The 12,739-nt window shown below is 41.2% G+C and overlaps 1 protein-coding gene across 11 annotated transcripts in view; it reads right to left on the bottom strand.

The window, feature by feature from the left end:
* Spidr (scaffold protein involved in DNA repair) overlaps positions 1-12,739 on the bottom strand; it is a 245,309-nt gene that overhangs the window by 117,292 nt on the left and 115,278 nt on the right. For all 11 annotated transcript variants that reach the window (XR_005879026.1, XR_005879027.1, XM_040751217.1 and 8 more), the window contains 2 exons: positions 9,203-9,389; positions 7,309-7,559 (listed from right to left, as the gene is read on the bottom strand). Coding sequence is in view for 9 of the 11 variants with exons in the window: in XM_040751217.1 (XP_040607151.1) it covers positions 7,309-7,559; positions 9,203-9,389 (438 nt within the window). In the remaining 2 variants the exon portion in view is untranslated. The remainder of the gene's footprint in view (positions 1-7,308; positions 7,560-9,202; positions 9,390-12,739) is intronic.

The raw sequence follows: 12,739 nt of genomic DNA, 5'->3' as shown, positions 1-12,739 counted from the left end.
CACCTCATTTACCATTCCTCCAGATAGGTAAACAAAGAGCTACCATGAAACAGTGTTTTCCAGACAACAGGATGATCGCACATACAAACTCACACCAGTTTTGGCAGTGTGCATGAGACCTATGCAAGCTCAAGGTAGACAAAATCTCAGTACAGAGGGTAAGATATTCATTAAGTTCCACCAACAGCTGAGGAGCTACTGGGTATTGATAGCTGCCAGGAAAAGGAGAATTGCTTTTTTCTAAGAGTGTTGCCCCTGGTAGGCAGCATATGCTCTTGTGGGCAGCAACACACCCAAGAGAATTTAGGCAACACTAATTGGAACATATTGGTCTGTTTTTAAAAAATGAAAGTAAAAAAGTTAGTGTGATAATTTGTTTGCTTTTTTGTCAATTTGATACAAGTCAAGGTCATCCGGGAATAAAAAACTTCAACTAAGAAAACATCTCTATCAAACTGGCCTATAGGACAGCTTGTAGAGCAATTTCTTGATTAAGGATTGAGAGCCCACCCCCTGCCCTGTGCTTTAGAGTGCACCCGCCCTGCCAGAAAGGACCACCCTGAATCTGGCCACACCTCAGTCTTCAGTCCCCTCTGGTCCCTGCCCTGTGCTTGAGGTGAGTGGGGCTCTGCTCTGGGCCCCAACTCCCTACATCCTCCTGCTTCCGTCTCCCTAGGCATTCTCTGCACCTAGAGAGGACCTGCCCTGCCAGAAAGGACCATCCTGAGTCTGGCCACACCTCAGTCTTCAGCCTTCTCCAGCCCCTGCCCTGTTCTTTTTTTTTTTTTTCCTGTGTTGTTACTACTTATTCTTTTTTTAAAATTTATTTTTAAATTTAAATTTAAATTAGAAACAAGGTTGCTTCACAAGTCAGTTCCAGGTCCCTCTCCCTTTCCCTCCCCTCCTCCCGTGCCCTCCCCTCAACCTCCCCCAATATCCCCTCATTTCCCCAGGGGGGTGAGGCCCTCCTTGGGGGTGTCCATAGTCTGTCATTTCATCCAGGGCAGGGCCCCAAAGAATTCAGGGTGACAGTGCATCTCACATTGTTGGATGGGAATCCAAAGTCCATTTGTATACTCGGGATAAATACTGATCTACTTACTGCCCAAGGCTCAATAGATTACCTAGGCCTCCTCACTGACACCCACATTCAGGGGGTCTTGATCAGTCCCATGATGAATTCCCAGCCATCAGCCTGGGATTCAAGAGTTAACCCTTGTCAGGTCAGCTGTTTCTGGGGGTTAAACTAGCCCAGTCTTAATCCCTTTGGTCATCAGTCCTCCCTCTCTGTTACTGTCTTTCTTGAGTTCAGCTCAGTGCTTAGCCCTGGGAGTCTGCCTCTTCTTCCATCAGCCACTGAATGAAGGTTCTGTTTCCCAGACTCTCTGGCCATGGGATTGTAGGCTGGCACTCCCCAGATCTATGTCTAAAATCCATATATGAGAAAGTACATGCCATGTTTCTCTTTTTGTGACCGTGTTACCTCACTCAGGATGGTTTCTTCTAGTGTCATCCATTTGCCTGCAAATCTCAGGATTCCATTGTTTTTTTCTGCTGAATAATACTCCATTGTGTACTATACCAACCTACACACCTTTGAACACCTGATCTTTGACAAAGAAGCTAAAAGTATACAATGGAAAAAAGAAAGCATCTCCAACAAATGGTGCTGGAGTAACTGGATGCTGGCATGTAAAAGACAACAGATAGGTCCATGTCTATCACCATGCACAAAACTTAAGTCCAAATGGATTAAAGACCTCAACATAAATCCAGCCACACTGAACCTCTTAGAAGAGAAAGTGGGAAGTACCCTGGAACGAATTTGTACAGGAGATCGCTTCCTGAACATAACACCAGTAGCACAGACACTGAGTTCGACAATTAACAAATGGGACCTCCTGAAACTAAGAAGCTTCTGCAAGGCAAAGGACACAGTCAACAAGACAAAATGACAGCCCACAAAATGGGAAAAAATATTCACTAACCCCACATCTGACAGAGGGCTGATCTCCAAAATTTACAAAGAACTCAAGAAGCAAGTCTCCAAAACACCAAATGATCCAACTAAAAAAGTAGGTACAGAACTAAATAGAAAATTTTCAATAGAGGAGTCTAAAATGGCTGAGAGACCTTGAGAAAGTGTTCAACATCTTTAGCCATCAGGGAAATGCAAATCAAAACAACTCTGAGGTACTATTTCACTCCTGCCAAATTAGCTAAAATCAAAAACACTAATGACAGTTTATGCTGGAGAGGATGTGGAGAAAGGGGAACACTCCTCCACTGCTGGTGGGAATGCCAAGTTGTGCAGCCACTTTGGAGATCAGTATGGAGATTTCTCAGGAAAATGGGAATCAGTCTACCACAAGATCCAGCAATTCCACTCTTAGGCATATACCCAAAAGATGTACCCTCATACAATAAGGACATCTGCTCAACTATGTTCATAGCAGCATTATTTATAATAACCAGAACATGGAAACAACCTATATGCCTCTCAACTGAAGAGTGGATAGAGAAAATGTGGTACATTTACACAATGGAGTACTACTCAGCAGGAAAAAAAATTGGAATCTTGAAATTTGCTGGCAAATGGATGGCACTAGAAGAAACCATCCTGAGAGAGGTAACCCAGTCACAAAAAGACAAGCATGGTATGTACTCACTCATATATGGATTTTAGGCATGGAACAGGGGAGTGCCAGCCTACAATCCCATAGCCAGAGAGTCTAGGAAACAGGGAGGACCCTAAGAGAGATATGCATGATAACCCAGAGAAGAGAACAGGACTGAATCTTCTGAGGGGACTGGGAGTGGGTGAGGAAGTTGGGAAAAAGAGGGGGTGAAGAGGAGGGGAGAGGAGGACATGGGGGAGCAGGAAAGTTGAGTTGAGAGAATAGAGGAGAGAAAGATGAGATACCATAATAGAAGGAGCCATTATAGGTTTGAAGAGAGATCTGGCACTAGTGAGATGCCCAGAGGCCTACAAGGATGGCACCAGCTGGCAATCTAACCAATAGAGGAGAGGCTACCTTAAATGCCCTTCCCTGATAACATAATTGATGACTTCCTTGTGTGCCATCCTAGTGGTTGAAGGATACAGAGGCAGACACCCACAGCTAACCAGTGAACTGAACTCCTGGAACTCAGTTGCAGGGAGGGCGGAGTGATGAGCAAGGGGGTTAAGACTTGGCAGGTGAAACCCACAGAAACAGCTGACCTGAACAAGGGGGAGCTCATAGACCCCAGACTGATGACTGAGAGGCCAGCATGGGACTAATCCAGACCCCCTGAAAGTGGGTGTCAGTGAGAAGCCCTCATCATTGTTTGGGACATTGGGCAATAAGATCAGCATTTAGCTCTGTCATCCAGATGGACTTTGAGAGCCCATTCCGCGTGGAGGGATGCTGTCTCTGCCTGGACACATGGGGGAGGGCCTAGGCCCTGCCCGGGATTATATGACAGACTTTCAAGATCCCCCATGAAGGGCCTCATCCTCCTTGGAGAGTGGAGTGGGGACTGGGGGAGGAGTTGGGGGAAGGTTGAAGGGGGGTGGGAGAGGAAGGGAGGGAGAAGGAGCTGGGATTGACACGTGAAGCAAACTTGTTTCTAATTTAAACTAAATTTAAAAAAGGGGGGGCGGATAAACCATATTGTGAAAGCCTACTGGGTTGTCAACTGCCTGTAATCTCAGCACTTGAGAGGTTGAGACAGAAAACTGGAATTCAAGGTCATCCTTGGTTACATAGTGAATTCAGGGACAGCCTGAGCTACAGGGGATCCTGCTACACACACACACACACACACACACACACACACACACACACACACACACACACACACACGATACCCCAAATATATTAATATATATATATACTTTCATGTATATATATATATATAATTAGCACATTAGTAATTAGTAAAGTATAATTTGCTTTCTATATTGGCAAGATTCATGAACCACACAGTCTTACGATGACAACAAACCAATCTAGAAAACACTAATGATTAGAACTTCAGGCACCAAAGGTACCAATAGCACTGTCCTGAAATGCAAGATGAAATACTCAAAAGTTCGTTTTCCTACATAATCCAACCAAGTATCTCAGGTGAGGACAGTCTCTTGCTGCCCTAGGACAGAATTAATCTGGATTCTGGTTGTTCCATCCTGCCCCATGAAGACTTTATATTCTACTACATTTTTCATTTTACCCTGCGTGTAGCCTTCAACAGGTAAGAACCTCACGCATACAAGGAAAATAATGTTTAAGTCTCACTGTCTAAAACCATACATGGACTACAAAAAATGTACAAAGATACTATTTTCACCACAACTGAGTAAAGTAACTGAATGTTATTTTTTCTGAGTTTTGAAGTTTCTATTTGGTCTTCCAACAACGTTCCACAAATATATTCTTATGTCTCAAGTCATGGCAAGATTTTAAAGTACATATAATGCCAAACATGAGCATTAGGTCATCAGACTTTCAAAACTTTGCATTTTCTTCTCTTCATTCAACAAGTACAGCTGGCACCAGTGAAGGATGGAGATGATGGCTTTCAAGATGTACTGTGATTATTCCAGTGTCATGGTGACTCAGTCCCCACTGTCTCTTTGTGTAAGGAGTGTGCTCAGTATCTGGCAATGGAAGCTTTAGCAGAGCACTCCTAGTCACCACCTTTCTTTAAAGCAAAACTCAAACACAAAACAAAATCAGTATCCAATCTAGAACTGTCATTGATAATTTTACTTAAAATTTCCAGAGAGGAGCACAAAGAATCTATAAATCCAATGAATTATTCTCTCACTGTAGATATCAACGGGATTTTAAGCATTTCTGATATTTTCAGATGGAGTAGCATTCACTTGACGATCAATCAGAGCCAATATAGAAGCTCTCCCTATGTATTCTCACTGAAGTTAAGAAGGCACCACCAGAACAGGACTGTTCAGTTCACACGCTGCAATAAGCAGCATGTATACTTTCAATTTATTATCTGTTGCTCAGAGGGCTATTCAAAAGCACCAGAAAAATAACATTTAAAAATTGTGCCCAAAAGCCAGGCATTGGTGGTGCACGCCTTTAATCCCAGCACTCAGGAGGCAGAGGCAGGCAGATCTTTGTGAGTTCAAAACCAGCCTGGTATACAGAGCAAGCTCCAGGACAGGCTCCAAACAATACAGAGAAACCCTGTCTCAAAACAAAACAGAAAACCCAGATGAACCAGGAAGGCCTAAATCTGAAGACATGCCTTCCTTGGTTCCTTGGAGCAAAGTACTTTGAATCACAGGTATGGCCTTTACTGATAAAGTCACCCACACAGCAGCCCTAAGCCACAGGAAACTACTTAAAATAGTTATTGGGCTGGAGAGATGGCTTACCAGGAAAAGTTACTGTTGCGTCTGAGTTCAATCACAGGACCAACGTGACAGTAAGAGAGAACAGACTCCCACAAATTGTCCTCTGACTTCCATACACATGCTGTAGCATGCACAGCCCACACACAGAAACACATTCACACATAAATGAATAAGGAATAAAAATTTAAATTCTAGTTTCTTAGTTACACTAGCAACATTTCTAGTACACAATAATTACTGCACTGGATAGTGAAAACACACAATGCGCATGTCACTACAGGACATCCTATTAGTATCATAAACACAGTTTCAAGTAGCAGTCTCTCAAAGTCACAGAATGTCAAAATTGCCATCATATACTTAGTTTTTCTAAGAATTGATACTATAATGATTATTTTAGGTATAGTAACCACATGCCATTGCTTCTTCAGAACTCTACAAATATTTCTTAAATTTGTGTTACTTTATATAACATGAGCCAGCGAAAGAAAAGGTAAATGCAGCAATTTCAGGTATGGTAGAGCCTGACGGCAGCCTAATGAATATACCATGCTTTTAAATTCATTCATCAGCCCATGAACATTTTTACTTCATAAATGAGACAAACCCTTTGTTACATAAACCACATTGTGATGGCTATTCTTTCTGTCAACTTGACTACATATGGAATTAACTAAAACCCAAGCAGTTGGGTACACCTGTGAGGGATTTTTCTAGAGCTGGCTCTGGTGATGTGAATGTGGATGACCCAGATCTGAGGACTTGAGCAGAACTGACCCTGCTCCTTGCTGCAGGCTGCATTTCATGAGCTAGCTGACACAGTGCTGGAGAGTTCGCCTGGGCAGTGCCCGTGAGGGTGGTGTACTGATCAACCTAGCTACCACCCAGGCCCAGAACCAGGGCTATGAGCTGGTCTACCCAACATCCACAATCTATGAACTGTTGGAGTATATTAAGGGGACAAACCTACAGATCCCAAATATCAGGATAGCCAAGAGGAACCCTAGTAAGAGCCCATTATTAGTAGTGTAGCAAAAACCAGAGAACCCAGCCAGACCAATGACATCAGGCAATAAACACTGGCAAGTAAAGGGTAAACTGTGTGACTCAATAGGCCACACTACAGCTTTTCCTACTTTTTGTTGTTTGGCTTTCGGTTTTTCTTTTAAATTTGGTTTTGATTTTGGGAGGAGGTTGCAAGGGCAGAGAGCAGATGTAAGGGGACAGGGAGATAAGTGGGATCAGAATGCATGATGTAAAATCCACACACAAAAAAATCAGTAATAGCTAAAAACAGTTACCAAGAATTACAACGAGAATAAGAATATACACAGTCATATATGGTCATTATATTTGCAGTGGCTCATCTTCATTGTCAACATAACTGGAGTTGGAGTACATAAGGCACATGCCTCTGAGTATGTTTACTGGGGTGTTTTCAGAGAGGTTTAACTAGAGAATAAAGCTACTTCTTGAATATGAAAAAAAACATTTGAAATTTGAAGAGTCACCTTTAATATGGGTCACACCCTCTACTGGTATCCTATATAAAGTGCATGGAAAAAGGGAAGCACGTGCCTGCTCTTCAGTGACATCAGAACCTACTTCAGGATTCATGCATCTACTGAAGACCAGAAGAGACACTGAGCCCCACGGACGGCTGGATTATGGACGGCTGGATTACTAGACTTTCCAGTGGTAGACAGCCACTGTTTGACTAGCAAGATCACAGCCTGTAAGCTGCTCTAATAAATCCCATCTTCATTCTATCAGTTCTGTTCCTCTAGAGAATTATGACTAATACACACATGTACCGAATTTTGATGCAAGAAAAAGACATACAAAAAGCAGCCTCTGTATGCAGTGGACAGTTCTTGTGAGCAGAGCTTCCTTTCTCAGGAAGTCTGCTGTGCTTCCCTTTCCTGTGTCTGTTTGCTACTCACCATGCTCCAGATGAATCTGCATGTCCCACTGTGTGCCCTTGCTGGCTCCTGGCACCATCTCTGCTAGGAAGGGAGTAAACCCTCTGCACTACTACTTGGACCCCGACTCCAGACCATGGGCCAGCTCTTTGGCTTTCCACAATGTCCAGAAGAGAATTCCTCAGGGGAGCACCAACTGCAAGATGTTGGTCTGCCTTGTCATTCCCATGGGTCCAGGCTGTGCCAGTGGTGGCTGGGTCACTACATGCAATCTGTTCAAGACATGCAAAAGGAGCAGTTTCAGTTTGGCTTATTGTATCGTCATGAGGTTATTGCCAAAGCAATGGCAGTGCATGAAAGAAACATACAAACACATAGCATTGGCATCTAGCCTGTTGAAGAGTGGAGGTGGGTAAGGGCAACACAGCAAAATCCCTTCTACTAACTACCAAGTAGACAGTCCTACTATCAATTACTTCATGGGAATAGTTTCCCTTTTTGATTTGTTCAGCAAGAATGAATACAGTTTAATTAAAATGACTCATTTTATTAGTGCTTGAATGTGTAATCTACTATTTAAAGCACTTTGCACATTGGTGCATTCTTCCAACAACTATACAATAGTATCAGTGATTATAAGTCAATGGTACTTTTGAAATACTTATTAGGGGCTGGAGAGATGGCTCAGAAGGTAAGAGTACTGACTGCTCTTCCTGGACCTGGGTTCAATTCCCACCACCCACATGGTGGCTCACTGTCTGTAAGTAACTACAGTTCTAAGGGACATACATGCCCACAAAACACCAATGCACATAAAATAAAAACAAATTTTTAAAAAAGAGGTTGGAGAGATGGCTCAGTGACTAAGAGCACTGACTGCTATTCCAGAGGACCCTGGTTCAATTCCCAGCACCCACATAAGGACCTGACACTCATGGTAAAACACCAATACACATAAAATAAAATAAAAAAGAAATACTTGATTTTTTTAGACTTCATTCTTTACATACAAAAATGTATTCTCACAATGACCCTAACTATTCTCATAGATAAAATTGAGGCGCAGAGAAATTGCCTAATGTGACCTAGCATAAAGCTGCTGAGGCAGTAGGTGAAACAAGGCACATGCTTCCCAAAACCCTCTCTTATTTTTTGTTAGTGTCAGTGGTAACTATTTGCATACATGTGTGCAGGCATCTTTGGAGGACAGAAGCAGGCATCGGCTCTCTTGCAGCTACAGTCAAATTCTACTTTTCAGATACTTCTGATAGTCAGTGGAAGATGTTTATAATATGGTTCAATGCAGGGTGAAGGTTTACCTACTTACTGCTTTTCCTCCTTCTTCCTTTTAATCTCAGTGTTGTGTTCCATGGTGAACTGGTAATCCAGGGAATTTGAGGCCAGTGTCTGAGAGTTTTCCTAGACACATACCCAGCCCACTACCAGTGAATTACTGTGAAACGCCAGTAATTCCAATTTTGGAATAGCTCAGACCCCGACCCCAAGCTCCATTAAACGAATCTCTATCATGTAACGTCTAACATAATTATAAAGCTTTATCTTAAGGGATATAGACATACAAAAACAGAAAATATAATAAATAAAACTTAAAATTCTTCATTTCAAGATGAAAATAGAGAGAATACTCCCTGAGTCCTGAGCATGCTAACAATAACCCCACTGAAAACTTTCATGCTGTAGTACACTGAAATAAAGATTACAGCTACATAATCAAAGGATGGAAAATTATCATGAGACCATGACTAAATGTTCCTTGAGTTTTCATATTTTTGGCATAATAATGATAACAACACATTCTGGTATATGTAGTTCGGGACAGAAGTTTAATATTCTCACTTTCAAATCCAGATATCACTATTACAAGTGTAAGAATCATAAGCCAAAGAGAATTTACCTGACTTCTTGATGAACTGCTTGTTGTATCCTCAATTCTAAACATCTGGGCCAAACTTATATTTCTTCTTGGAAGAGGTGTGTCCTGACAGTATACTTCACGCACTGTTTCTTTTGCAACAGCCTTCTGACAAAAGTAAGTATTCAGAATAATGGAGCAACTTCCATTTGGGATAAGAAGTTTTTGCCTAAAAAAGAAAAAGAAATTCATCAGTTTATTTACAACTTGGGTTCTCCTTATATTTTTGGGAAACAAGGAGTGCTACAATTAAAAGCAAGACAGTTCATAAATTACAGCACTCCTAATGATGAGTAAGACCACTCGTGCCATGACATTAGATACGTAAGAGCCCATCAGTCTAGGAAGAGAGAGCCATCCCTAATAATCACCAGCAAGGACCACGCCTGTCAGCAGAAAGAACGGCCCATAGCAACCAAGTCTGACTCAAGGACAGGACCTTACTTTTCCAGCGCATGTCTTACTCTAGTTATGTAAGTACTTAGACTTGTGCCCTCTCAGAGGGAACCAGTACTCTCATGAAGAAATGCAGAGAAAAATGGGCAAAGACTATGAGTATCAAATAAACACTTGAACATTGAATTGGTTACTATTTACACTAAAATCTTTATGTTTCAAGCAGGTCTAATCATCATTCAAAGAATATAAAATTAAATGATGAAGGACCCTTGGTACCAGCTAGTCACAATCATTAACATTATTGGTGCTAAGAGGGACAAATAAGCTGAAAATATATTAAACAAAATTCTGAGGTTCTTTTCAGCACTCTTAATGTGATATGTCACTTCAATGCACAGTCTTTAAATCAAAATGTGTGGTTAATAAGAAATACTTAAAAGCTCAGGTTTTGGAAGGAAGAATTTGACAAACGTTATCTTATTCCTCTCCTTAAACAACAATGGTGAGGAGAAGGCAGAACACCAACTAGGGAAGGGGGAAAGGGGGAAAGAGGGGGGGGGAGAGAGAGAGAGAGAGAGACAGAGAGACAGAGACAGAGACAGACAGACAGACAGAGACAGAGATCCTTAGGACCCCAGAAAGAACACAATATCAAGGGCAGCACTGAATCATTTCCCAGACCCTCATTTCTCTACTCCTACAGTTTAGGACCCCTTGCCTAGGGAATGGTGCTATCTACAGTGGCTAGAATTTCCCACATCCATTAACTGTGACAACCCCCATACACACACGCACAGACCAAACCAAGTAAATAATTCTTGGTTGAGACTCTCTTGCCAAGTGATTCTCTGTGGTGCCAAGTGGACAAACTATGCTATCACTGGCCCCAACAAGAGTCGACTTCTCTAATCTAAGGGCCAAAGAAAAGGCAACTTTAGCAAGCCAGCAATCTCATGATATTGAAAATCTCTTTGAGATACAAAAAGGAAACTCAACTTAATGAATGACAACTAAAGTAAATGCTAAAAAGGAAATCAAGACACAGTGTCAAAAGTCCTAGACAGTAATGCAAGGTACAGGAAGAAAAGAATAAGCACAAATACTAGTTTTAAAAAAAAACTAAAATATGACTTTCCCCACATGCAAATTTTGAGACAGTTTTCATGCTGTGCACACTGGCTTCAAACTCTATATGGTTGAGGATGATCTTGAGCTTACGATCTTTAGAACACTATTTTTGTTGTAGAACCTCACTGCCAATCACACACACACACGCACACAAGCCCCGAAATAAATGGATAAACAAATAATTGCCCAAGAACCTGAAGATAACTCCTAAATCTACTGAGTTCAGTTAAGGTTTTAGAATGGAAGAAATAAAAATCAAGTACATATATACATTGGCAAGAAACACCTGGTCACTACAATTATAGCTACAGTAATAAGCTGGGCATGGTGATGCATGCCTAAATTGTAGCACTCATTAAGCTGAAACAAGGGAACCACAAGATTTAGGGCAGTGTGAATTATACAGAAAGATTCTGGAGAGCTAGGGAGGGAGGGAAGGGGGAAGAGAAGGAAGGAGAGGAGTGGAAGGAAGGGCGAAAAGAGAAAGAGAAAACACAAAAATGAGAACAATTATACGGAAAACAAAGGAACTAGAATAATTTGAAAATGAACAGAGTGAAGAAAAAAATTCTGCACACAGGTAGGGGTACATGATTGATGCAATATGTGTATACATACAGATTTATCAGTAATTCACTGATATGTTCAAATACACTAAACTATAAAAAGCATGTAAATGAAAAATTATCTTAGTCCCTTTATTCATTTGATTTAACTCATTCCCTTTTTAGAAAAAGCTGTGGTGTAGCTTTTGAATGCAAAGTGGAAGCACTCCCTACCAGCAAGCCAAGCTCCAAGCACTTCCTACCAGCAAGCCCCAAGCACTCCCTACCAGCAAGCTTGCAGCCACCATACTTGCCTAGGATCCAGAGGGTAACAGTAAAAAAAATGGAACACCTACCCCAAAGACAGGACCAGATACTTACAGGAAGAAACACTTTAAATTCCATATCCCCTGAGTTCTAGACCCCCAGCACAAAAACACAAACAGCCAAGACAGCACCCCACTGCAGAATGCAGTAATCCTATCAGGGTAGTCCTTAAGAAAGGTCATATACATGAAGCACAAGACAAGGACTTCAGAAGAGCAATCATATCTGCTAGGATATGAATAAATCATTTAATGAAGACTGTGCAATCACAAAGAAACAATTGAATGAAATAATGAAAACAGTTCAAGACATTAAAGTAAAAATAGAATCACTTAAGAAAACCAAAACTGAAATAAACTGTGAAGGAAAAATTTAAGCTGTCAAACACAAGCCTCAGAGGTAAGAGTTACCAACAGATTACAAGAGCAGATCGCTAGTGCTGAAGACAACCCTAGACATTGATGCACCAACCACAAGGGCACCTAAGTGCGTAAAAGAAACATGACTGCTGCTACAATCACTATTAACTCAAATACAGTAATAGTGGGAGACTTCAAGACACATCTTTCTCTGATAAACAGGTCACCAGACAAAAATAGACAGAGAAATGTTGAATTAACCATCATTATAAATCAAATGGACCCCAGAAGATATCTCCAGCACATTTTACCCCAAAACAAAAACATACACTATCTTTTCAGCAGCTCATGGAACTTTCTCTGAAACTGACCACATATTAGGAAACAAAGAAGTCTTGACCGACACAGAAAATTGAAATAACACTCTGCCCTGACCACCATAGAATAATGCTGGCATCAACAACAGAAAGTATAAAAACTGATGGAAACTAAAAAGCTAACAAGTCACTTGAAACAGAATTTTAAAAAAAGTCAAGACAGAAATCAAGAAGGAAATTAAAACCTATTAGAGAATTGAAAACACAACACATCCAAACCTAAGGGACACTTGGATCAATGGAATCGAATTGAGGACCCAGATGTAAGTCCTCCTGGTTTTTGACAAAGAAGCCAAAACATAGAGACTGGTAAAAAGACAGCAATTTAAACAAACGGTGCTGATCAAATTAGGTGGTTGCATATAAAATGAAAATAGATCCACA

The sequence above is a fragment of the Mesocricetus auratus genome, unplaced genomic scaffold (assembly GCF_017639785.1).
Source record: "Mesocricetus auratus isolate SY011 unplaced genomic scaffold, BCM_Maur_2.0 Super-Scaffold_100008, whole genome shotgun sequence".
Lineage (NCBI taxonomy): Eukaryota > Metazoa > Chordata > Mammalia > Rodentia > Cricetidae > Mesocricetus > Mesocricetus auratus.
The sequence above is the reverse complement of the archived record's forward strand: the minus strand, read 5'-3'. Positions and strand labels throughout refer to the sequence as shown.